Below are 27,768 nucleotides of genomic sequence, written 5' to 3'. Positions count from 1 at the left end.
AGGCTCCTCAATCGTTTGGTGCAACCTGGGAAACTTGCTCCTTTGAGACAAATAAGGTCTTATCCTAGGAATGAATGAAAATAAAGTAAATGTATCATCCACCCACAGTTGTGCCTCTGTGCTCTTTTATGTCTGTGGAGGGCACCCCTTTGCCATATAACCTTATAGATTCTGTAATTTGAGAGGCTGCTTCTTCTGTGTGCACTGAAATTGCTGCTGAACTCAAACTAAATGTCTACCTATATGCTGCTCTCTACACCCCTGCATGGAGTAAATCCATGGAACTATAAATTGAGGTAAATTCTTAATTGTTCATAAAAACATTCTAGGAAAAACAAATTAAACCAAGAGTAAAACATGACCAGTACCTCATGGCACTTACCCAAGTGTTCTATGAGAACCTAAATATGAAACCACTGAGCTACTAGTAGTGATTATAAAACCAGTATTTCAATCTGTCTAAGTACATATGTCCAGAGTTGTACTCAGCTCACATATTTCTACTAGTCAATACCATACTGGAGCCTAGAGGGTAACTTGGCTGACTTTGGGCAAGATTCAGACTTCCCATGCCATGTAAGATGGTCCAAGGGAAACCAAGATATCTGCAGGAGGCTTGCAGATCATCCACAAAAGCATGGAGAAGATTCTTCTCCAAACTGGTATCCAATAATTGGTGAGAACATGAAGGCTTATGCTGCCACTTTTGTTTCCAATAGTAGTTTCAAATTTAGACAGAAAGTACAGAATCTCATATCAATTTCTTCCATACCTAACTATCCAACATTCCCTACTCCCAAGTCCTTACCAAGTACATAACAGCTTGCCCAATTTTAAAAAGTCTTTTTCTCTGCAGTTTTCCACACACGAACTGGAATTTCAGTGGGAACTCCTGGCTCCCTTCGTACATTTAGAAATTAACTCATTTACTAAAGTACCTCTAAAAAGATGCAGAAGCCTGATTTTATCTGTGCCCTCATGAAAAACCCTGGGGTGGAGGTGGGATTTTTCAGGAATGCCTATGTGACACTGAAGTGAGATTCATCATCAATGAAAAGCCAGCACTTGAGCTTGTCTGACCGCCTCAAGGCACTCACTTGCCATTCCTTGAATAACTTCAAACGTAAATTCTGCATTAAGACAGATATTTCTTCTAGTGATGTAGTAGTAGTGACAGGTAGGATAACAGTGAGTTAGCAGGGTAATACTATTGTAATCTTTATTGATACAGAAGATTTAAGTTACAGAACATTAGGCAAACCCCCCTCTTACTTGCTCAATATTTGAGTATGAACAGTTACAGACAAGAAAATGATCCAGTTACTTACGGTGCAGCTAATGATTAAATTACATTAAAACTGTTAACAATATTATACTGTAAAATACGAGTGCATGTACAGTATATAAATATAATAGCCTTCTGTTCCTTGTCAGGAACATAAGCCAATTACATACATTTTTCAGTTTAATTTAGCTTGTACTAAAGTACATTTCCATCTTTATATATATATTAATGTAAACCATACCTATTAAATCTCTCAGTTTCACTCCCTGCATCTTAACTTGCAATTTACATTACAGTACTTTAAAAGCTGAATGAACACTCTTATTATTCAGAACAGGCTTCTGTCAGAATTTCCTCTTTTAAATCTTTGGCAATGTTTCACAGGAACTCTCTTATTATTCAGACTTAGCAGTTTTTTACTACATGACATTTTAATCTCATCCAAAGCAAGATACTCTGATTCCTGACTCTTTCTTCCTGAAAGAACAGGTCATGCAAATGCACTGTATGAGTGTTAAAATAACAGAAGTCCTACACTGTAGGAGAAAATTGACATTGTGCAAAATATATTAATAAACATTTTAAAGATTCAAAAGATACAACATTGTTAGACATGGCAACACTGGCCCACTTGCAGAGATACACTACTTCTACCTGGTCAGTCAGCGGCAATGCATCGGTTTGAAGATCTGCTCCTTGACAAGCTGCACCCCAGCCAGACATGGCAGTAAGATGGGTAAGGGTTTGTATTTGGGCCAGGTTATCCATAGTTTGATGGCAAAGATTAGATTCCTCAAACCAAGCAAGCTTCTCAACAAGTTGCTTGACTTACGGAATGATATGCTGCATTCACCCGGGTACCAAGGCTGCCTATTTAGGTTGTAGGTACCCAGTTCAGCAAAACTTATTGATAGTACCATGTCACTTGCACCAGCCAAAAAATCACCCACCAAAACTCTGAGTGGTCGAATCCTTCTGCACCCTGGCAGAAGCACCTTCTCAGAGCTGCTCACTAGGACACAACTGATGCAGAACAGACGCTATGAATGGACATGACAGTCCTTTATTCTCCAAACACACATGGCTGGAAAGATGCAAACGTAACAAGAAAAAATAACTTGCATTTTAAATCCTACCCAGACCTATTAAAACATTCCATGTAAAAGTATTTAAAAGTCAAGTAAAATGTGCTGCACAGAAATACATTCTATGATCAGCATGTATTGTACGGTTTAGGTAAACAACAGATTCATTATGAAACACATGGAAACACTTAGATTCATAGTCTTTTAAACAGTTTAAAGACTAAAAAAAAACTTTAGGATGAAAAGCTGAAGTTACCTTTTGCTTCTCTGCTAACTACCCGTGTTTGCTTCTCTGTGGCACTTTCATATGAAAGGTTTATTCTGTAGTATCAATCTGCAGAGACTCATCCCTTTTAGTACCTGCCAAGTATTTAAGTTTGTCCATGCTACAATGAAATAAAGATCATTACTGTTACCTGTTTGCTTGAACAAATAAAGGCAATTCGAACTACATGTTAAAATGAATCCTTGTCAGAAATGCCCTCATCAAGATGGAGATGAAAGTGCTGAAATACAGTCACCACATGGCAGATAACTAGGGAAACATTCTGAAGAGAAATATAAATACAGAGGTAATCCAACAGTATATTACTCTATTACTGTAATGCTGAACGGTAGTTCAGTATTTTCTGAGGAATATACTGAAGGCAAGCAAAATGCCAACATATATTTCTATTAATTTGCATGAATACAGTAGAGAGGTTTTTGGCATACCATATTTTCTTGAGGGAATGTTACAATTAAAAACATTCCTTAGAAAAAGAAGTTTCTTATAACAGGAATGAGTATGATAAATACAGTTCTACTATCATACAAATTATAGTGTTTTTAGAAAACAAGGACCAAAAATATAGCTTTATCATTTGGAGTGGGAAGTCATCTATGAAGTGTAAGCCCAAAAGCCAAACGTGAACCCTGAAAAGTCAGGATTCCAGTTGGGAGCTTGGCATGCTGCTTGGTGAACAAAATTCATTTCTACTCAATTACCAACTCATCAACTTCTTTTTTGCCTTTCAAAATAGACAAAGAAAGCAAAATCAGTAAAGGATTACGTTAAATCCTATTTAAGGCAGAATGTAAGAATGCAAAAATAATGACTATATGTTCCAATAGAAATATAGATAGGCCAGTCTATAGAAAGGCAGTCTACAGACATCTAGCAACAGATAAAATAATTCCAAACAGTATTTCATACATTTGTTACAGTTGAAATCAAGGCTCAAGAAATGGTGAAAAAAATGGTAGGACAGCAGTCACCAAAATGTACAAAAATAAACTGCTTATATCATTTGTTGTGGTTGAATGTTTTGCACTGTGAAAGCAATATTGCTCTGAGAAACAATATCCTGCAACTTTTCATTCAAAATCCAAAGGGATATAATTACTTTCTAACAAATATCGTATTTTCACATGTATACCCTAGGTCTCATAAACTGTACCTCTCTACAGAGTACCAGTACTTGAAAGGAAGTCCTGAGTCACTTCTTCAGACGACCTGCAGGCAGGTGGCGGGCTTAAGGAAGAAAGGGCTTCAAAACAGACACCGTTGCTGCCCCCCCAGCTCACAGTGCTGTGGAATCACAAGTTCTTTCACAAATAACCCACAGCTTGTATGTATGAAAGCATGGCACAAGCTCCATTCTAGAAAGTATTGTCTCATGTTTTCCTTTCTCATATGAAAATTAACATTGTGAATCTTTAAGCTGCTCTGGACAGTCAGACTTCCATGGCCCTACTGAGCACCACAGTTGCCATTTCCCTGAAGCAGGGGTCTAGCATGCTGAACATCTCATGGTACAGGAACACATAGTAATGGATCACACAAGGTGGCAAGAACACTTCCTAACTAGCTAGCTTTTAGTCTAATAAAAGATCCATCCTTTACCTCTAAACCTTACCTTACAGTCTTGTCCATTCTTCAGCTTGGACGTTAAGATGGTCAGCATGAAAAAAATGCCTTTATGCTTACTGTCATGTAACCCACCATCAGCAGTGGTCTGCTATACTAGCCATAGAGGGCTTGGTCCTTCTAATTGCTTGAAAAACTCCTCTTGGAGCTAATGTGAAAAGACTGAACAAGAGTCACAGCTATTCTGCACAGTGCACTCTGATTCCAGACATACTGACTCCCAGGAAGCAGAGCCAGGCAACTGCAACTACCCAAAAACTTCTCCACAGCAAACATTTAAGTCCCCAGAATGGAAATGAAAAACACAGCTGCTCTTTTACAACTGTAGTGTCTCTGGTTCACTGAGGTGCAATTTACCCCATCAGAGGCAGCCAAGAGAAGGTCTATAAATCACCAAGCTCCCACTTCAACCCTTACAACAGAGCTGGAGTGAAAACAGTACTGCCTAGACTTGCTGCCTGGATATGAAAATTGGGCTGACTTCCATCTTTTCTGAGAAGGAAGGAATCCTGACTTCTTTATAAAAATTCTTTCTCTTCTTGCAAATAACATAAAATCATGTTTCCTTCCTATTTTCATGTATATACTTTAAATCCTGACATCAATTCAGTCTTTCACTACATGAGCAGAGGTTGAGAGCAAAGGCGTTAATTTGGGTAGCAGTTGCGAAGGAATGAAGGAAACAACAACCAACAGAGTAAGAAAGGGCTGCATGCTATTTTTCAAAAATTCACTTAAAATCCATTGGAATTTGTCCCATACATAGGTCTGTCATCCATCTAGGATTTCTTGTTAAGGAATAAAGTTCACAGTACCTGGTTATTACTGTAAACCAACCACCAAATTTGTAGCATTTAGATCTGCAGAGATGCTCTCTGTTGCATTAGCTAGAACTATGGATGCAGGATAAATGATTTCTTCAACTGTCACATACGTCCCTGTTAAAAATCCAACAACTCCAATAACAGCTATAAAAATGTCTTTAAATACTGTCCATAAACTTAAGTTTTCCTTGTAGAAAGTGAGGATTTCAACCAGAGGTGGCAGAATCAGTGCCAGAGTGCTGCTGCTGACGGCTCCAACAAAAGAAATCACCAGGTCTAGGCGAGGGATCAAAACTGCTACGGCACCTGAAACACAAGAAGGGTAACGGTGGCTTCAGATTCAACATCCTCATGAAAAACAAAACCATGACAAACACATCATCTAGTGGTTCAGGCTGCTTAAAAAGTTTTACCATTCACTATTTTTCCAGCTACAAGCGGTGTGCCCTATATACTTGTCTTAACTATAACTTTGTGATTCTACAGTGATATGAGAGGCACCGTGTGACCAAAGGAAGCTTGAGCAGAGAAAGAGGTGTCCTTCAGGAAACCTCAGGAAAACCCAACACTCAATATCAGGTAAGACAAGTCTTTTATCCTACTGTTACGATTGACTTACTCAATGCCAAACAAACAGTTTCTTCCATTGCATGAATATGACATTTAAAGACTGGAAATGCCACACTTTAATGCATTAGCTAGGACAAAGCTGAATGAAATGCGAAAGGAATTATGCCAAAGTTAATAAAAGTCACAAAGTACCCACCTCTGTAACTTTTGCAGCCATAATTCCATTCAAGCCATAAATTCAAGCACTGTGAATGCCCAAATAATACACATGAGCGCTCAGATCAGACTGACTGGCAAGCGTGCTTGATAGTTGCACAGCAATGCACAGTCCATAAGTAACTGAAAAGTGCAGCTGAAGCATATTTGCAATGACTGGTAAAACTCTCAGGTAATGAACATGTTGAATGTGTTCTTCTGAAGTAAGAGATGGCTGCAGATGTAAAAATGTTAAAAAAAACCCCCTTTTCTTAACCCAATTTCTTAAAAAGCATGCTTTTAAATACCAGCTCAATCTCTAAACATCAACTAAGGAGAAAAAGGAACAAAGCAGAAGATAAATTGCATTTCTACTATGAGGTGACAAATTCTACGTTCACAGTGGAGAGATAAAGAGATACAGCTTGCCCACAGGACAGCTACACACATCATATGGCTTGGCTTTATTCCCTTTGGAATGAAAACCTCTTTTATCATCATCTTCCTGCAGCATACAGTATGTAGAGACAGAAAGTACTTCACATCATTAGTCCTCACACTGCATCGATTGCTTTGTCCAGTGTTACTAGGGAAGATTACACTCACTCAGGAGAAGATGGTTTAAATATCTTTACCCTTTACAATGAGAGGTAATCCAGGACACCATCCCAACACACAGCAGAGCCGTAATGACCTGTTCAAGGAATGGGCAGATCCATCCCTTCCCCAGAATCCTTCATATCAGTTTCTCAAATATATGTAAGTAAATTCACTTTTTACAGCACTTTGCATCAAATTTCAAAGCTGTTTACAAAAGGTTTTATAGTTACATTCTTTGTATTCCTTATGCAGAAAGATACATAAAGAATGACATCAGAACAAACAGCGATTTAACAGAGGTAACATCGCTTTTGGGTGGCAACATACAAAGCAAACCAAGCAGTGAGACACTAAGGAATCTTCTCAAGCTGCAGGGTATCTAGAGCTGCAACACCAAGTGATCTGCCTAAAACCAGCAAGCACAAGGTGTTTGGCACAGCACATGCTGGATTATGTGCAAATGTATTTCACTATTTAATTAACTACAACCCATGGGCTCACAAATGACATTTGGTTAGGCTGTTACAGCTGAAACATTGTATTTATTCGTTTGTCTCTGCAGTAAATTTATTTGAGCTTTGCTACTGATACTTTATGATACAAATCTCTTTAGACATACTTCAAAGAAATAATGTAAATAATTGCTATATGCAGCTAGATTCAACAAACAAATGTAAAGCATGCAGTCAAATTCACTCATGTTGAGTTCTAAATGGATGATCCCATACCTTTAGAGTACTGACACTATTCCTGCTGCCAATCACTTTCCTTCAGCCATTTGTTCTACAGACCCACCAGAAATGAGTCTGCAATTGAACTTTTGTCCCCTTGTTCTCAGTCTCTTCAAATGAATTACAATTCTGAGACAGTTGAAGGGCTCCCAACAGTGCAAGCAAAACCTACTGTTTGCTCATCCAAGACAAGACTGGTTTTGCCGCAGGGAGCAGAGGTGAAGGAGAGAGTTGAGAGCAGTGGCTAAGCCTTGAAGAGCTGGCCATGCTGCTTCCAATGCTGCTAGAAAGTCCTATTTCCCTCCACTCACCATCATCATGCCATACTCCCCACTCTTTCTCTTGGATGTGTTATGTATATCAAGCTGTGTCACAGGAAGTAGGCAGTGATCTGTGATTCATGTGTTGTCTCACAGCAAAAGCAAGACCCAGGCAATAATAAGTCAAAATAATTTCATATAAAGAAGTTTGTCTTGTCCTTACCCTTGAAAATAAAAAATTCATTATATACCTTTTGATTACTACATAAAGTGAGGAAACAACAGTGTTGCCTTTGCCTCAGCCATTCTCCCAGCCCCTGTGATCAGTGAAAACGTTCAGCAAGAAGAACTACCACCAGTGGATAAGGACTGAATCAGGAGTTACTTCAGAGAAGTTAAACCATGAACAGGACATGACGGGTTGTATCCAAAAGTGTTCAAGAGAACTGGCCAATGTCCTTCTAACACAACTCTATATTGTCTTTGAAAGGTCATGAATACTGGGGAGATCCCTGGTGACTGTGGGAAAGTAAACATCAAGAATGGCCAAAAGTATAATCCAGGGAAATATAAACAACTCAGATTCACTTTGGTCCCTGAAAAAAATTATGAAGCAAATAATCTTGGAGCACATTTCTGAGAACAGGGTGTCTGGGAACAGTAAATGGATTTCTGTACAATAAATCATGCTTGACCAATGACTGATTCATGGATACTGGTACAATGACTGGATTTATGGATGAGGGGAGAGCAATAGATGTCATTTACTTCAACTTTACAATGGTCTTTGACATTACCTGCCACAATATTCTTGTATCTGGATGGAGGGAAACCAGATGGGTAAAAAACTCACTGGACAAAAGAATAGTGGTTAATGAGTCATACTCTGCCTGAAGGCTGGTAAAAATCCTACAGCTAGTAGGGAAAAGTAAAAGCTTCCTGTTACTGATGAAAACATGAAATGATCACTTAAAATAACACGAACGATGTCCTTTAAGCCTAGAAAGTGATAATGCACTCATTACAATACTAATGTCTCACAAAAATGTCCCTACAGCACAAAGTGACAGTGTTGAAAGTGAGCCGACAGCCCATTTAAGACCAAATTCATTTAAATCATTGATTATTAATTATGATTCAAAGCTGGATTAAAATTGGTATTTTAACAATGATAATTCACAGGGGTTTTTTATTTCTGAAGTAAAATGGCTTAAAAATATATCAATTCTTGCTTATTGGTAATTTCAGATGACATATATTATATAAACAATGGCAGTGCTAAGTATCCTACAAACCAAATACTTGAGTCCCCAGAGAAATTTTAGCCCCTTCCAGATGGGAAGCCACACTCTGATTTCACACAATCTTAAAAGTTTTTCATAAAAAGCAAATGCTTAGATTCTGTGTAGTATTGAAGTATCTGGCCTGCTCATTTTGGGCTATAAAAAGGCAGAAGTTTTTGTTATGATCAGTACTTATTGCATATGGCATGTTCTATTATTATTACTGACATGCTAATAAATAACTTGTGAATTTACCGCAACATATCAAAAGTAAATTAAAAAATATTGCCCATAAAAGATAACAATCCCACTGCAGTGGATGACCAAAATAATGCTTTGCAACAGCTGGTGTCACAGGTACCAGTTAGTTAAAGCCTGCTGTGTTGATTGATGATATAGAAAAAACAAGCTGCCAAGTGCCTTGGCTTCCCAGAGAGAACCACGTGCAGTAGCTAGTTGAGGTTCAGCTCCCTGTGCTGCCAGGCTTAGGCAGATTAAGTACTGAATTATGGCCTGCAGTCCAAATCCATCAAAAAATGCAGTCATCTGCAGATGTTTTTAATCTTAATTTGTTGGTATTTCACCTTGCAAAATAAAGTTCAGAGGGAACAGCTTGCTTCATCATGTATGGAAACTCGACTGCAAAGTGCATAACTGCCTGCAGCTAGGAACAGGGAAATTCAGGAGCACCATGTGTCAGAAGCACCAACCTCTCCCAGAGTCAGGTCAGAGAGAGGTGTGCTCGCTGCAGGCTGGGGCTTACTACACAGGTCTCTCCTTGCTAGATGTCTGGAAACACCCACTGTACGCTGTGAATACCCAGGAGAAAGAGTTACTTGTCCTTAGCATTCAGTCTTGATGTTTTGTGACCCAAGTAAATCAATACCCAACTTAACTACATGACTGCATATGACAAGCCTGTACCGCTATATGGCAACAATAATGCTGAGTTCTTTTCCAAGGCACTTTGACAGTGACAGATAAAAATAATATGAAAATCATTGCAGTAGCTATTAGAGCTTTAATTCCTATGCTGGAACTCTGATATCAAATAGCATTACTCTTAATTGTCCATGTGCCTAAACAATAAATGGTAAATAAGGAACTGAGCTGGTGTTACATGATCAGACACCTTTTTTATGGCTGTCCTCAAATGCTTTGCATTCTAATCTAGGGATGATTTTCTTCCTATACCAAAGTCTACCATAATCCTTTGGTAATGCATGTAACTGGACAGTGAAACAATTACGTGTAAATATACTTTATAAAGCAGCATGGACTCCCGCAGGATAAAAGGCAATACTAAGTATCAAGCACAAGATATTACTGTACTATAATGCCATTTTTTAACTATCAGGCATTACAACCACTGCCAACATCCTTGAAAGTATCAGTTACCCAAAGCAAAAATGGTGCCTGCTGGCAGTATTCCAAATAAAGATGCAGAAACCTGGCAAGACAAGTGAGTATGCTCCCATTTATAGCTTATCTGAGTGTGCAGCATGGTGCTCATGTCTATCCTACAGCTCTTTAGATAATCATTATCTAACTTTCCAAAGGGAAAAAAAACACCACCACTTTTTTTTCCCCCAACAGTTACTGTTAACATCTAAACCCAATCTCCCTTTCATTCTCAAAAACAGTGTCTAAAAAGGTAAGATTTCAGATAGAAGTCATTAAATAAACTTTAATTTAATTTAGGTATTATGTTTTTACTTAGCAGCATAATTAAACAATAAACAAGGAAAGAGGATTTTCTTTTTCATTATATAAACTCCTCTGTTACCCCAAAGTGCACTCACTTCCTTGGGCAGTCTGTTCCAGTGGAATTATGTACATTTGCTACCTATGGTCTTCATATTACTAGAAATAGTGTAATCTAATACAAAAAAAGTGAATTACAGTATGTTTGAAATTCATCAAACCCCTACCTTTTACTGTCACAAAACCTGGTGCAATGACTTCATCGTTAGCTCTGGATCGGACTGTATTTGTAATACAATATTCAAATTTAGAGTACTTTTGTTAAACAAAATTAACTTCATGGGTTAAGTATAAGAAAGATCCTGCACTGGGTTTTGTTCCCTTAACATTGATTTGGATGTTGGAGCACTGCTTCACTCTCAACCTAAAATGAAGGAGCAATTAACTCCTTGCCAAGATCTTTCTCAATATTGATTTAAGGATGCAATTATAACCATAGAGTTAAAATACTGATCTACCCATTGCCAGTATAAGAATCAATGTAGAAAATAAGTGAACTTTTAAGAGCACAAAACTGCCACAAGTTTTGTCAAGTAGAAGAGATGATAGTGCTCTTTATAGATCAGATGGGGAAGAATTTTCTCTCAGTAGTTTTCTCTAAAGTCATGAAAGAAACAAGAAAAAGGAATTAAGAAAATACTCACAGGAGAAGGGTAATATCAAACTGTATCAGGATGGACTAAGAGGATTTTCCAACATAAGTAAAAGGATGAAAAATTATAGTAGAAGTGCATTTAAGGGGCTTATGGTAAGGCAGATCAGTATTGACTGTTGCTTTGGGGGATAAACACAAACTGATGCTTAGATCAATCTTGAATATAAACAGCATGTCACAGAAAATCATATTTCATAGGTTAGGCATGGCTGAACACCACAGAGCACCATGGAGGACTGTTAACATGGTCAGAAAACACAGGAAGTCAAAATTCTGCTCTGTCCCACCAAAAAATATCAATACCTCAGTGGTGATACTCCATATCTGTGTAAATGAAAGTCTGGCGGGTACCCCATAGACTGACTCACCCAGTATGTTTATTGGTTAATTATACTTCATTATTAAAATATTTACTAACATATGTAAATAAGTAGAAAAAATTTTATGTAATTTGCATAAAATATATAATATCGATTACAGTTAATCATAAAACAGTACTTAATTTCAGTTACTTGATGAAAAGCAAAAAGGTGTAGCAAAAGAATATGTACTGAATTGCACTGAATATGAACAGATTGGCACACATTCAAGATGATTGCTCTTTCAGACTTGATCTCAATGAGGTCTATGAGATCCCGTCACAAAGACCTTGAAGGATCTGTTACAAATGAAACTAAGAACTCTTTCTGTACTAAGGATTGCTCAGATTTTATCCCTCCCTTTTGTTATCACAAGATATCTTATACACTCTCATGGTAAGTGATTCTTTTTTGATGAGACAAAGCACTTGAGAATACAGTGTAAAGAAAGAAAGTCCTATAATAAGTAAGAAGAGTAAATGACAAGGTCTTATCCACTTATGGCATGAATTTAGCCAGTATATGAGAAGATCATTTAGCATCTTCCTCTTCAGAGTGAGTTGCAGTATTTCAACAAGGCAGGGAAAGGAAAATCACATAAAAAGAAAATCAAATAGAAATGTGAAAATGTAACACTGCAAACATACGATTTATTTAATATGCTATACATGTTTTCTTAATTTTGCTCTGATATTTTAAGGCTGTGTACCTTTATTATGACGAGTGATCTTTAAAGTCCTAACTCTGCAGTAGGCTGGTGAAGCCATTACAATGAAGTCACAAAGGACTTCATTCTCATACAGGTCGATCGGTATCTCAAGATTTAAACATAACTTTGCTGCCCATTACACATGGTAAGGGTAGAGGAAACAAAACAGGATAAAGTTTTTAAAATTGCTAATTTTGACTAATGGCAGTTCAGAAGACACCACAAACTGTTATCACCCAGCAATTCCTTTCCAATCTTTTATAAAACAAGACAGACATTTGAAAGACTGCTGCCTGAATGCCGATCCCACTCTGCTCAGCACTTATCACCTGGAGTAATGTGTTCAGCTTTTGGACCCTGCTATACAAAAATGATGTGGACAGGCTGGAGAGGGTCCAGAGAAGAGCCATAAGGACGATTCAAGGACTGGGAAGCTGCCGTATGAGGAAAGGCTGAGAGAGCTGGGCTTGTTCAAGCCTAGAGAAAAGAAGGCCCAGGGAAGTTCTTATCGCCATGTTGCAGTATTTAAAGTGTAGCTACAAAGAAGGTGGAGACTCCCTTTTTATGAGGAGTCACATGGAAAAGACGAGGGGTGATGGGCACAAGTTACTCCTGTGGACATTACAGTTGGACAGAAGAGAAAAATTTTCACAATGAGAACGATCAGCCATTGGAATAATTTCCCAGTTTCGTTCCCCAACATTGGACACTATTCAGATTTGGCTGGACATTGTGCTAGGCCATCTAGTCTAGGTCATGCTTTACCTAAAAAGGTTGGACCAGATGATCCTGGAGGTCCCTTCCAACCTGGGATTCTATAATTCTGTAATTGTGAGGATCAGCTTGTCAAACCACTAATCATGAATAACACTAAGGCATCATTTATATTTTAGCTTTTATGCTATCTGAAGCACTACCAAGGAAAATGCCTGGAGTGACTAATTCCAGCTATGAAGTAATTTTTTAAGAAACAACTTAGAGCAAAGCAGTGTTTCACTTTTATCTAAAAGAAAAAAGTAGTAGGATGCCTGCATACACACTGGCAGAAAAGTTATCCTTGATGGCCCTAACTAGTTTCTTTGTTGCTAATTCTATTCAATATACAGCAAAAAAGCTCTCAAATATCTTCAAGGAATGCTTTCGCTACCTTTATCCTTTGCAATCTTCAAAAGGCTTACTTGCAATCTGCCTGTCATTTCTAGCATCTTGAAAGAAAAACTTTGCACATTTGGCTCTCGGCACAATATATCTATGCATGAGGGAAAATGTTTTTCCCCATCTACAAATTAGGAAACTATTTTGAAAATAAAGGGCTTTTCTAATTAGAAGTCTGCATTCAGGACCTCCTGCTAGTTGCAGCACAGCCTAGGCAGCAGATGTCCTGCTGGGGCTCATTTCAAGAGGTTTCCAATCTATTTCCAATTTTTTTTTTCACTCAGTATACATTAAATATGGTATTTTGCTTTTCAAATTGTAAATGCTCTCTCACACTAACCTAGCAATACATATGGGTAAGAGCAGTTTTCACTCATATTCACATGCGCTCCCACAAGACTGCAGTCAATCGGAGATGCTGACTGCACTTCCCATGCCTTCCCTGGGAAAGCAGAGTTTGCTCTCTATCAAGTAGTGCTGCTAAAGGAATGCAATCGCTTTTAACCCCTGTCACTCCAAAATTTGAGTAAAATCTTCCCTAAACGCCCCTTGCTGGTTAAGTGACATCCAGAGTGCCACACACACGTAACTTAAGGAAGCGTGTGTCAATTCTCTGGTGAACTCTCTGCATGGATAGAATCCAGAGCAGGGAATTCACTCGACCACAGTTTGCCTCTACTAGAGCCACAGCTGAGTATCGTATTGGTCTACTTATAGGCAGGAAAAATAATTACCACTAGAAAATGAAAACAAAATGCCAACAATTTGTAAACATAAGATGTACCCAGGTATCTTTAGCCGAGTCATTTCCTTTTTGCTCAGGGGTCAAATCTTTCCACATGCTGCATTTGTGACTAAGACATTAAAACATCTGCACATTACTGCTTTAAACATTATCCCATCACTCAGCTATGCTAATTAAAACCATTTTCTTCTACAAACTTATTGTGAGGACAGCATACCCAAGAGAAACAAAATTCCATAGACTATTGCTGGGTTGATTCTCTTTTTGTCTTGTTTCATGGTTTGAGTTAAAAAGCAATACTCTAAAGGAGAAATGGCTTCTGTATGTAAGTTGCAAGGACTGGTAACAGCATCTCTTCGCATTTTGCTTCCTATTTTACATTCTCTCCTGAAAGGAAGCAAACGCTTTCAATGTTTTTGACAATAACATTCAGTTTGCTTTCCTCATGTAATTTCTTTGCTCTCTGGTTGTATTCATTCAAGGGAATGCTTAGCAGCACGCTTGATAGATCTTATTTATAGCACGAATCTGAAAACAACTTGGAATTGTACCTACATGACTTTCAAAAGTATATTAAGGAACATCATGTAAGTCTCCCCATTAAGTACTCGATAGACTTCCCTGATGATTATTCAGAGGACTTTATTTGAGAAAATACTGCTCTGCTGGTACCTGCTTTTCCCCAAAGTTAAACTACTCCTTAACTAAAACCTTATCTTTACTGAGCTAGCTCCTCAGCAGGAGAGGACAATGTTCAGCATCTTCCAACTTACTAATTAGCCTGCGTGTCTCTACTGGCTAAGTAAATGTCCTGTCTGCAAAGAGGAAAATTAAGGGATTCACTGTCTGCTCCATCCTTCTTTTAAGTCAGAGCCACAGGGAAGACCACTTGATGAAACACTCATGCAACTCCAGGCTGACTGGCTGCTACTGAAGATACAGACACAACTTGGTAAAAAAGGGAGAACCATTTGTGATAAAACCCAACAGAATGAAGGACAAGCATGAAAGCTGGGCTTCCCTTTCCTTAACCCGTGTTTGTACAGGGATACTGCAAGAAATACAGACCAATTCAGCAGTGCAACGGTGAGACAGCATGAGGATGCCCTAGGCAGAATTTTTACATCCAAAATTCCTGTTACTTTACCAAATAAATTCTTTAGGCTTCATTTTCACCTATGCATATAAATAAATAAAAACACCTGTATGTTTGCTTTAACAAGACAGCTTAAAAAAGTAGACTTACTTATTTAGTGCTCTAAATCAGAGGAGTCATGCCCCTGGGCAACGGACTCATTTGTTCTTCTGCTGTAAACTGGCTTTCATGCAGTTTAAATGGGTTTTGTTCACATTTTCTCAATGTTGGCAAAGAAAAAGATATTTCACTTTTTGATCTAGACAATACTTTTACTACTCGCAGACTTGTCACACTCAGTTCAATATACTGAGTGTCAGCTACAGAGCTGCATCACTGTGAGTAGTTCAAAACAACAGTGCACCAGCTGATTGCCACACTAATTGTGGCACTGATTGCTTTTCTTAATGAAGCTCTTAATTAGCTGCAGTGAAAAAAATGGAGATGGAAAGAGGTGAAAGAGAAGAGAAAGTAGTGATTCTCAAAGAAAGAAAATATCAGTGATATCAGAATGCAATACTGTTAAGACATTGTGATGATTAACATTTGGACATCTATAATATCACTATGGCAGGAATTCACTGTGCTGAATGCCAGACAAAAGCACTATCAATTTTATTTCATACAGCTTGATTTCATTCCAGAAAATCTCTCATGCCTTCAGGTGAATGAGAATCTCACTTCTGAATTCAGCACAGTCTTCTGGTAAAGAGATATCGACAGAGAAAGATGGCAAGACTGCAAGGAAGAGGTAATTTTATTTTTAATCCTATCACAGAATAAAATTGATACAGAATCATGCTATTTTTTACAAGCTGTTTTATACTTATTATGTAAAAGTCCCTACCCTCACAATTTATAATCAAAAAGCTAAATTTAAGATGCAGTAGTTACACATAAAGACAAAAATAGCTGCCTACTTCAATGCTAAGTGGTTTTATATTTTGTTAGACTTGTATGATCGTGTCAGAAATAAAAACATGCCCTACTCTACATTATTGTTCAACTGCCCATGAAATTGTACACTAAAAATGAAACCCTTCAGAAATGATGTTGAAAATGATCCAAAACCATTTCTTTTCTCCATTCAAGAAAACAAAATCAATTTAATGAAAATATTTTCCTGTGTAATATTATAGTTTAAAATGGTATAAAATGGAAAATTCTGAAATTTAGTGGTGGTGTTGGAGACCCATACTTTTAGAAAATACCTACTTTAGTTAAGGATAGAGCTGCCTGAAATGCTTGACAAGTTGTAATCAACATCACAGCACTGCTTAGTTGTATCTTAATAATGCAATGTGTGGTGCAGCAGCTGCAGAATTGTGACAATCACACACTATCCAAATAAGCAGACTTTTTACATCAGAAGTGTTGGCACAGTAAACTAGTAACTTTGTAAAACTAGTATGGTAGAACTTGGATGTTCTGGCCATTACTCAAGCTTCTACCACGTTAAAGACAGAAAAGAAGAATAACTGCTATCAATGCAAGTCCACAGAATTTGTTTGATTTTCTTCTAAAAATTTAATTAAATATTTAGTGATCAGTTTGAGATCACTAACTCCCTAAATTGAGACTTATCCTGCCTTTTCTGCTCCTTCGTTGACTAAACTGAATTTCAACTCAAGTAATTATCTCGTTCAGTAATTATCCTAAAAGAAGTTTGCTTAGGAACAACTGCTAATAACACACAACACTATCGCACGTGTCCAACAGAGATCTGCTTTCTGCACATTAAGGAATGAGATACAATCTCTTTCTTTTCTCAACAGATACATATTCGGAAGTTCTGAAAGCTTTCTAACTTTTTATTAAATACCTATGTTCACCTATGTCACCGAATAGATGTGGTTCTATAACCATAGAATGGTTATAGTTAGAGAGCACCTTAAGATCATCTAGCTCCTCTGCCCCTCTACTCTGCACTCGTGAGACCCCTCTTGGAGTACTGTGTACAGTTCTGGTGTCCCCAACATAAGCAGGACATGGAACTGCTGGAGCAAGTCCAAAGGAGGCCATGAGGATGATCAGGGGGCTGGAGCACCTCCCACACAAAGACAGGCTGAGAAAATTGAGGCTGTTCAGCCTGGAGAAAGAAGGTTGCGTGGAGACCTCAGAGCAGCCTTCCAGTATCTGAAGGGGGCCTATAAGGATGCCAGAGAGGGATTCTTCACCAGGGACTATAGTGATAGGACAAGGGGTAATGGGTTCAAACTAAAACAGGGGAGATTTAGGTTAGACATAAGGAAGAAGTTCTTTACTGTGAGAGTGGTGAGGCACTGGAACAGGGTGCCCAAGGAAGTTGTGAATGCTCCATCCCTGGCAATAAAAGTAATGCAAATAAATTTCAAGGCCACAGCCCTTCATAATTACATATGTATGTTATATTCCATGCATGCTCTAGAATTAACTAAATACTTTATGGTACCAGATATTAAATACTCTAAATTTTAACTAGTTTCACACTACCTCACCACATTCTTGTTCAGTCTGGACTATTTATGGCTGACCTCACTCAGTTCAGCTAACAAAAAAAGCAAAGCAAACCATGGGATTTTTGAAGAAATCGGACTAAAATTACTGCTTCACAGTTGGCCCAGACATATACTGAACTGCAGAGACATTGATATCAGTGCAACATGATTTCATCCTACAAGTTTGCTGTGGCCAAATTTTCAAACTCAGGAGCTCAAAAATAGTCAGTATGAAACCTCCCCACTATTGTATCTCTACATTATGGAATCTAAATAAGCAGACTGCTTTCCTCACGGCCTGATCACCTGCAGCTGCATTAGCGAAGCTAATGATCTTATTGGCACAAAAGTATCAGCTGTGCAAATCTGAACATCAGAGTGTTTTCATACAGTCAAAGCTAAATACCACTTAAGCACCTCATCAAATCATAAATTGTTTCCTATAGATGAACTGAAATTTAAAATTACTTAAATGTAATAATATAAGGATAATTCAAGACAAGTGTCTGAATGACAGCATTAAACCTAAGTGTCAGACACAGACTGACACTTGAAGAACAAAAATAAATCCTCAGGGATTTGGAATACTCTAAGACTGGAATAGAAAAACATTAGGAAAAACCCCATAAACATCTAAACTTTCACAAATGTAAATGCTTTTAATATTTGAAAATTTTAGATCTGGACCGCTTATGGAGATCAAATTTTAAGTTATATTTTCCCAATTCTACAGAGTTGAATCTTTGGCTGCCAAGAAGTGAATAGGTACATAAAGGAACTTTAACATCTCATTCAGCATTAATGATGTTGAAACTTGAATGCTAAAGGAGAGGTGGTGAAAACTGAACAACCGAGTTTATTAACATGCAGATGAGAAGGCAAAACAGGTGATAAGAACAATTTGAAAACTGATCTGATTAGCCTGTACTAGGAGAAAAGGAAATCTAGAAATACAGTTAGATTTTGTGGAGGACAGTGTTTCAAAAACACAATGACTAAAAGCCAGACAAAACTGGACAAGAAGTAAAAATAAAGCTTGACAAACCTATTTATTTTGGTTCATAAGCCTATGCTTAAAATGAAAGAATACTGCATCTTACTCCAACAGACTTCTGTGATTTTCATTTTTGTTAAGGCATCAATCCCATTCAGTAAAACATATTTTGATAAATGTGAAATACTCTAGAACACACAGCTACTTGTGTTAGCTGCACCAGGTGAGGAGACTATAAACTGCAGAAGTTCAAAATAAAGGAAGGACTGTCTGCATCCTTATCGAACAGATGCACTTTTAATGCCCTGGTCTTGAAAAGCATAATATGAAGAATTAGTGCTGTTGATTCCACTGCCTAAGCGGTCTGTTTATGAGAATAGGAGATCTTACTTTAAATGTTTAATATAAATGCTTTTCACAAGTCTCTGGCAACCAGATGAGTATGTAGGCATAAATAATGGGCATGACATTATACAAATGTATATATTTCTATATATAGAATGTAATATGCTTTTTCGAGAACAGGAAGAATTAAGACTCTACAAGCAACCTTGATTTCATGATTTCTTGATCTCAAAAAACTAAGTAACTGTACAGGGTAACACAATTCAAGACTAGACTTGAACACAAAACTGCATGCTGCGTATTGAATATGCTTGACTTCTTTCAAATAATGACAACTTTTCCAGACATAAATTTTTTCAATTTTTGAGCATTCACACTACCAGGGACATACAAAAAACATATCGGCTATGAATGTTCCGTATAAATGCTCTTTTAAATGTAAAAGTAAAGAATACTGAGTCAGAGCCTTCACAGTTACGCCTAGTGACAGGACAAAAGACAGCAGGCACAAGTTGAAATACAAGAACTTCTTTTTGAACATGATAAAAACCATCTTCCCTGTTAGGGAGGTCAAACACCAGCACAGGTCACCCACTGGGGCTGTGCCGTCTCCTTCCTTGCAGGTTATTCAAAACCCACCCAGACATGGCCCAAAGCTGCCTGCTTTCACTGGACCTGCTCTCAGCAAGGGACCAGGGTTGACAATCTCCTTTGGTGCCTTCCTACCACTGCTGTTCTGTGATTCTAGAATTGCTTTCATGTTCTGGAAGATTATTTTATCATTTACCCGTATAATGGAACTGCTCACATACAGGTGCTATACACCTAAGGGTTTTTTTTCCTCTTGTTGGAAAGAACACCTCGAATGGGGCACTGCATAGACAAGTTAGAAGAGCAGGAGTAATTTAAATGATAATACCAAACATAAAGTAAGAGAGAATAAAGGTTTACTTTATAAAGTCTAAATTGAAGAGTACAAGAAGTACTTGCATTAACTCAGTAATATAAGCATTTGCCTTTTTCAGTATTACATTATAGCTAATGAAAACATTGCATGTTTTCTCTAACCTGATTTTTGTATACTTATAAACTGAGTGAAATGAATTTAACATGCTGAAATCATGGCTTTTACACCACATTAGAAGACTACCGAAACTTGTATGGTTGTAACATGCAATTCTGAAAGGCAGGCACTGTGAATAGCAGCATTACTAACAACAAAAATCTGTATTTTATCCTAACCTAGACACCCTGTGTCTAAATATCTCAATATAGAGATTCTTTGTAAATGACCTAAGAGTCTCCCTTTGTCTCTAAGAGCCTGAACCATTCAACTAGCAAAAGGGGGAGGGTGGATTAACTGCACTGTAAGAACATCAGGCAAACCCAGAGTATCTGTAATGAGTCATATGTGTGCTAAATGGCACCAATTCTCTAGAACTCCAAAGTACCTAACAATTAGGAGGGCTCTTGACAGCACTTGGACAAGTAAGTAGGTGGCAAGAACATCTGATGGTAACAAAGGAACATCTAATTTTCTCAGTATGTATATGCATCACCAGCTCAGTGGCCATCCCCTACAGAGCAGATAAGGTACAATGAAGACAGTCTAAGTACCATGTTTTCCATCTCCACTAGACGAAAACATACACAGTAGCATTGCTACCTCACAGAGGAAAGATGCTCTTGATGTAAAGTAGGAAAACCAGAACTAACTGTCCACATGAATAAACAAAAAACCAAAACAAACCAGAGATTTAGCACCAATGAAGCCTCAAAACTAACTGGTTTCCAACAGTGAAATGGAATGCTCAGGTTTTCCATGAATATAGAATATCCCAACTGAATATTGTAATATGAGAACGTGGGAGAACATGTCAGTAGATGACAAAGGGAAGGTTTCTCATCCAAGCAAAGAGAAGATTCTGTTGCTACAAAAAGATGGTAGAGAATTGTGTTGTGAATAAACAGAAGTATTTAGTCTTTAAAATCTCTGATACATTTAAAGTAAATATTTTCAACAGTTTTGCATGCAATTAAATATTTGTAAATATAAATTAAACATGTAAGCCATTAAGTATGATTTTGCTATGACCAGAAAAAGTCCACAGGTTTTGTACATACGTAACAGTGCAGAGTCTCTTGACTTGTATTAGCCTAACTTGATTTTAGCTTGTTTTAACTGTGAGAGCAATTCTCTAGCCATCAAATTGACTTTTGCCTAACTTGTTCTAGCTTAGTTCTGTGACTGTAATATATGTTAATCAATCATCTAGCAAACAGTTACCTACTGAGTAACCCTACATTGTTTAGAGCACTTTTACACTGTGTACAGCTTTTCTGTAATAATTCCTTTGGACTATGGTGTTAGCATCGTTAGAGCAAGACTAATAACAATTGCATTGTATTTTAATTATACTCATAAAATATGAACTAGACTTGATTAACTAGACTTGACCCCTTGCACCTGTGTATAATGTGTTCTGTCTTAGCCCCTAGCAAAATTTTGAGTGTAAAAAAAAATTCTAATTGAGACTTGAGCCAACTGCACGTATCATTGTGTGCTCTGCTATTGTATCATAATAAATATTACTCATCACAGAACTTCAGTTTTAATACAGTGTGTGTTGGTTTTACAAAGCTAAACCACTGATAGTTTCAGAAGAAGTTTCAGATAAATTAATTCAGATCAACAGCATTTTGCCATTTGCATTAGTCCACTTCCACGCCTCTACTTACAGTAGCTGTTAAATATTTTTCTTTCTGACATACCACCTCACGTGCACTTCATAACAATACAATATCTTTCTCTTCTCTAAAATAAGGATTCATTTTTTCCCATTCCTCCCTAGGAAACTGCTACAGCTCCCAGATTTATTCACTTATCTTATGCCTCAGGATCTATGAAAAACACAGGTGAAGGCTCAGTCCCAAACCCTTCATTCAGTTCATCAGCTTGGAATCAGGCCAATAGCTAGGAAAATTATTTTTGCTAAACAAGTAATTTAAATTTTCACTTATCTATTTTAAGGTTTTTTACTATCTATTGATAAGCATCAGAATTTATGGAACAGAATAACCCTACAATTACACTACAGTTTTCAGCTTTCTCATACACAAAGAACACTGGAATGAGATAAAAACCGAAAGATAAATGCAATTCAATTTGTACGACATAATTACTATCTGATTATACAGCATTTCAGTATAAATACAGGGTAATTAAACAAGACTTAATTCAGACATTGCAGCACCTCTGCCACTGCCAGCACTGTGCTGCGTAGCCCAGTTATGACTTTTTTCTGCCTTCACTTCTGTTCTGTGAAGGTACCATCTTTAAACGAACTCTGTATTTTACACTGAAATATACTTCTTCCAAACAAATATACTGTATTTTACACTGAAATATACTTCTTACCGTTTAAAAAAAAAAATATTCTCATGTGTGCTGGACTGTGTACCCAGTCACTTGCACACAAACTTCAGGAGAGAGGAAAGCCCTGCACTAAAGAGTCAGAGATGCAGAGACAGTACGTGGAGGACAATGATGTTGGGAGTCAAACAAGACATGTGCCCTGCTCCAGGTGCTCCTCATGTATTTTTTTAACAAGTTGGGAGTCACTCACTAGAAGTATATGGAGTGGTTTTTTAATACAACACTACTACAGCACTTGACATTTGAGAATGAAAGCGGAAAACCAGCATACATACCCTATGAACAACCTGGAAGGGATGGGATTTACTGGTTCTGATAGCATAAGGCCTGAAAGAAATGTGCAAAATCACAGAAAGTTGAAAGGGAAAAAATGGGGGAAAAAAAGGGTCCTCAGACTAATCTTTGCATTTCACATTTTGGAAAGGAATTCCAGTACATGAAATCTAATCACATTCCCAACACAAGTTGAAAAATCAATTCAAAAGCCTATTAAAAGGAAGCATTGCTTAGTTTTGAATCCTCTGCTGCCTCTTAGAAGGATAAGAAGCTATTGTATGTATCTGTAAACAAGCTATTTGAAAACAGCAACTGAACACAGAAATTAACTATCATTTTACATTACTATAGAATGTTTGCTTTCCACTTACGGAAAGCTCAGACCCTGAAGCCTACGCTTTTAAATGAGATACCCAATAGCAAAATGTAAGGTCCAAATCTGTTTGTCCCCAAAAGCGTAAGTACGACATTGAAATAGATTGTGCAATTTATCTCTTAATCTCCAAATAAACACAGCAGATAATGCAATTAAATTTTGGAATGTAGAAGCACAAAAGAAAATAATCTTTCATTTTTTTTTTCAGAATAACAAAAGATTTGAACTTATAAAAAAAGCTAAATCCACCTTAGATAATCGGTTACGCATTGACCAGCTTAGCACATAACATACAGTTATATTAAACTTCTTTATATATAAACTATATATATATGTAAATATATATATAAAAATATATATATAAACTATATATATATATAAACTATATAAAGCAGTTATATTAAACTGCTTTAAGTCTCCTGTCTGTGCAAATGCCAGCTGATGTCAAGAAGAGAGTTCACTGGAATCAGAAAGAAACATTCCCAGCACCATCAACACTCTCCCACTCTTGGAGGCAACAGATCTCCAGGAAATACCATTCAACTGTTTGGCCCCACTTCTCAGTGCATAACCTTTCCTTGTAAAACATTCCTTCCCTGCCTGAACTCCAGAAATTCCCAAATCCGCAACAGACTGCTGTAAGCTTTGCTACCATCTCTCCTCTTCTCATTGAGTTCAAGGTCAGGCAGTGACCCTGCTGCACTTTGCAGTGGTGCTGCAAGTCAATACCAGCACGCACGACTGGAAAGCAAGTAAAATTACCAGCATATTTTCAGAATATTGCTCCTTTGTATTATACTTTGCTCCCTTACAGCTCTATATTGATTAAAAAGGCTGTTATAAAATTAAGGGAACTAGACTTACATACCCAATTACCCAGTTGAGTAATTTTCAAAAGCTACCGTGTGGTAAGAAACTCAGTTCTAAACTGTGAACTGAAATTACATGTTGGGGTTTTTTCATGACTCAAAATATGTCACGTCTTTTCTCCCTATAGTCTAACTTTATTTTTTTTTCTTTTATACATATATATATTAATACATGTGCCATCTAAATTCTCCAGTATCATTTCATATATGATTCTATAGACCTAAATATCTAAATTCTAAATCTAATATCTAAATCTAATAAATTCTAAATCTAATATCTAAATCTAATATCTAAATTCTCAGTATCATTCTCCAGCAATATCAGGTAAAAATATTGCTATTGGCATCTCAGCACACAGGTTTATTTAAATTTATTAGTGTAAATACTACAGATATTTTAAGCAGCTTGAAGAAAAGTGGTCTGAAGGTAGAAGAAAGACATCTACTGAAAGAGAAATTGAGAAATTGCCTTGATATTTTAGTGAACGAAATGCTGCTCTGCAAATATACCACCAGTTAGAGAAAAAGTTTAACTATAATTTTAGTTATTATACATGCTTTTGATACCAGCTGTTATTTTCATGATTTATAGTCTTAGTCTTTACACTGTAGACTATAAATTACCAAAATAACAGCAGGTGCCCCTGTCCGTGGCACAGGGGTGGAACTACGTGATCTGTAAGATCCCTTCCAACCCAAACCATTCTGTGATTCTATATCTTGGCAAGTAAGATGGACAATACTCAGCACTGTGAATTGATCTGATCTTGCTCCATGAATGCTGCCAGGTTCATGGCTTTTAGATTCAAGTTGCAGCACCAAAAACCACAGACAAGATCCTTTTGAGAAAACCTATCCTGCTATCTTTTTATTATACACAGTCCTTTGTTACAAAGAACTTGAAGACTGATCATTTTCAGTGAATTTCAAATGCTACCCTGCACTTTGGTAACCAAATCAGTAATAATGTATTCTTGCTTTTCTATCAAGCCCTTTGTTCCTATTTAATCATAGCAATTATTTCTATTGTGCTTACCCCCTGTAATTTTATGTTATATAGAATGACAGTTATCTGAACTAAAACAATTGCTCACAATAATCTGTGTGTTTATTTTTATTGTCTTTACTGTCATTCCAGCTCTCATTGCAAAAATAGAGCACTCAAAGTTATGCATAACAGACCATTTATTATCTGTGCTGATCTTTTCCTTGGTGTTCAACCACATACTAAAGATAAAACAAAAACCCCACTAATGCAAAGAATTAAAAGTAAACAAAAATAAGATATCTTCTTATCTCTCTGATAATTGCCAATAAACATTGTAATAGTAACACGAAAAAATAGCTACTGTATAACTTATTTTTGCATTGTACCATCAGGTATTTTTTTGTTGCCAAGAAATGGCTTTTAAAGAGAGATCTATTTACCAGCACGTAGTAAGAAGAAACTGAATCCCACAGAGCTGAACCTGAGCTAAAGTCAGAGCACACTTGCTTTTCCACCTGTACTCTCTCTCATCCCAGTACATCCTTGTCAAAACAGAGAGATCAGAACTGCACCAATACTTAAAGCTGTGGGAAGCGAAGATTTCTATGGCAGCAAAATGATGCCCTGCGTCTTGTTCTCTGATAACTACATTGGCCTTTTGGTTGCCGGTGGATATTGAACTGATGGTTTCAGAAACCTCTTGACCCCAAGATCCCTTCCCAAGTTTTACTGGGTACTTCTAAACCCAGCACTATTGCAAGAACAATTTAAATTACTTTCCCCCCTTTTTTTTAACCTAACACCTTATCTAAAATGAATTTCATCTGCTATTTGCAAGCTGCTTCTCTTTGCAAACGCCTTCAACAGCTCCTCACCATTGCCAGGACATTCTACTACCCATGAGGTCTGATTCTCAGCTCCATTCCCACTAGGCCTTCTTTTTTTATTTTTTAAATACACCAAAATTACATTGACAGCCTGCTAGTCCCATGGCACAGGGGCTGTTTGTAATATTAGTTCACACACAGCTTTGCATTTTAGTGCTAACTTCCTTCAGGACTCTCAGGTGAATAAAGTTAATAAAGAAAAATAGGAATATAGAAATAAGCTAGTTCATCTCTTGCCATGGAGGAAATCTACACAAATATCAAAAAAGGAGAATTGAATTCTTCTCACCTAAATCTGGGTGCCTAGAGACAAGCTCGTTGTGTATTCTCCATTATATTAGGTAAAGATCTATTCAACATTGTAAATTAAATTTTGGATACAATTCACATAATCAAATATGAAATTCTTTATTCAGACAGCAAGGCACCCCTTACACTCCCCTGACACACTGATTAAAATTCATTTCATGGTAGCGGGAGCTGGCACAACTAATTTAGATGTAAACACATGTAGAGATATGCAAGATAAACTGCATTCCAAGATATGTACTCTTCCAAAACTGGTTGAGAGACTTCTGTGCTTTGTGACTGAATTTATTAATGACAACTTTATGCTTTATGACTGAATTAAAGATACTGATACTTAAAATACTGTAGGATCTCTGTAACTGACAGCTGGAGAGTACCTGTAAATGTAATGAGGCTCATGAGGACCTAACTAGACCATTACACACCATCCTCCCCTTGTGAGTTTAAGCTCATTCTTAATTCATACAAGTGTTGCATGTATGCACCAGATAAGCTGTATGTGAGCCTTACATACCAAACAAAACACAACGAAAGCACTTAAGGGAAAGGTGGGGAGACTGCAGAAGTGCAGAGCACTTTAGATGCACCTAATGGCAACAGAATTTGCTTTGAACCCACATGAAGACCTGGATTACACCACATAATGCCAAGTATTCTAAAGAATCATATTGTAAATGTTTAAAATTGAGCACTTACAATGAAAGAACACAGCTGACCTTAGTTTTTCCATCTTAACTCTTACCTTGCAGTTTACCTGCAGAAATTCTGAAAACACATTTGTGTTCCTAATGCATTTAAAAGCTAGTGTAAAGAAAAATGACCTTGGAAATTCTTCCATTTCCAGACAAGATTTGAAGGGTAAGTGGGTAATGATTTGCAGTTTGTTAAATAAGTACTATCTATATTATGCCCTAAATGAGGGAAATATTCTGTAGAAAATCTACAATCTCAAAATTCCAAGCGTGATAAATATGGTTGAGTGTTAAAGAACATCAGAAGTAGCTATGGTAAATAGAGGGTCTAGGAAGAATCAGAGATGACTGAGGCTACACATGCAAAAGAAATAAAAACTTAACCCAGATCCACTTGCCAGGAAGATCCTGGCAGTCTGTCACAGTGCATGGCCCTTATTAACTCACTTATTAAAAGCTAAGGGAGATAGCTAGAGTCGAAAGACACGCAAACAAGCAGTGTATTATATCTTCTTCCTATTCCACAGTATGGACTGTTAAATGAGCCATAAACAAAAGGAACAAAATCAGCATAAACAAACACTATTTTTTAAAACCGAGCAGTATTATTCTTTCCCAATATCTCATACAATTGAGCTGTACAACAGGCCTTCACAAAAGAATTTTATTTTTTAAAGGTATTAGAAGTCAAAGTGGAGATGCCATATCTAATTTACATTGTCTCAGGGCAGCATCAAACAGGACAAAACAGACTTGATGTAAATGTTGAACAACAGTACAGCAGAGCTACAATCAAACCAAATTAATGTTACGAGTAAGTCTGACTGATAGGATAAAATTTTCAGCAAGTAATAA

The 27,768-nt window shown here is 37.1% G+C and overlaps 1 protein-coding gene across 1 annotated transcript in view; it reads right to left on the bottom strand.

Moving 5' to 3' along the window:
- Positions 1-1,193: 1,193 nt before the first annotated feature.
- The window catches only part of SLC36A4 (solute carrier family 36 member 4), a 64,198-nt gene continuing 37,623 nt past the window's right edge, over positions 1,194-27,768 (bottom strand). Inside the window, 1 exon segment of the mRNA XM_030477456.1 lies at positions 1,194-5,409. Coding sequence (XP_030333316.1) covers positions 5,102-5,409 — 308 coding nt within the window. The 3' untranslated portion in view covers positions 1,194-5,101.

The sequence above is a fragment of the Strigops habroptila genome, chromosome 2 (genome assembly GCF_004027225.2).
Source record: "Strigops habroptila isolate Jane chromosome 2, bStrHab1.2.pri, whole genome shotgun sequence".
Taxonomy (NCBI): Eukaryota; Metazoa; Chordata; class Aves; order Psittaciformes; family Psittacidae; genus Strigops; species Strigops habroptila.
This window is presented reverse-complemented; position numbering and strand designations above follow the sequence as displayed.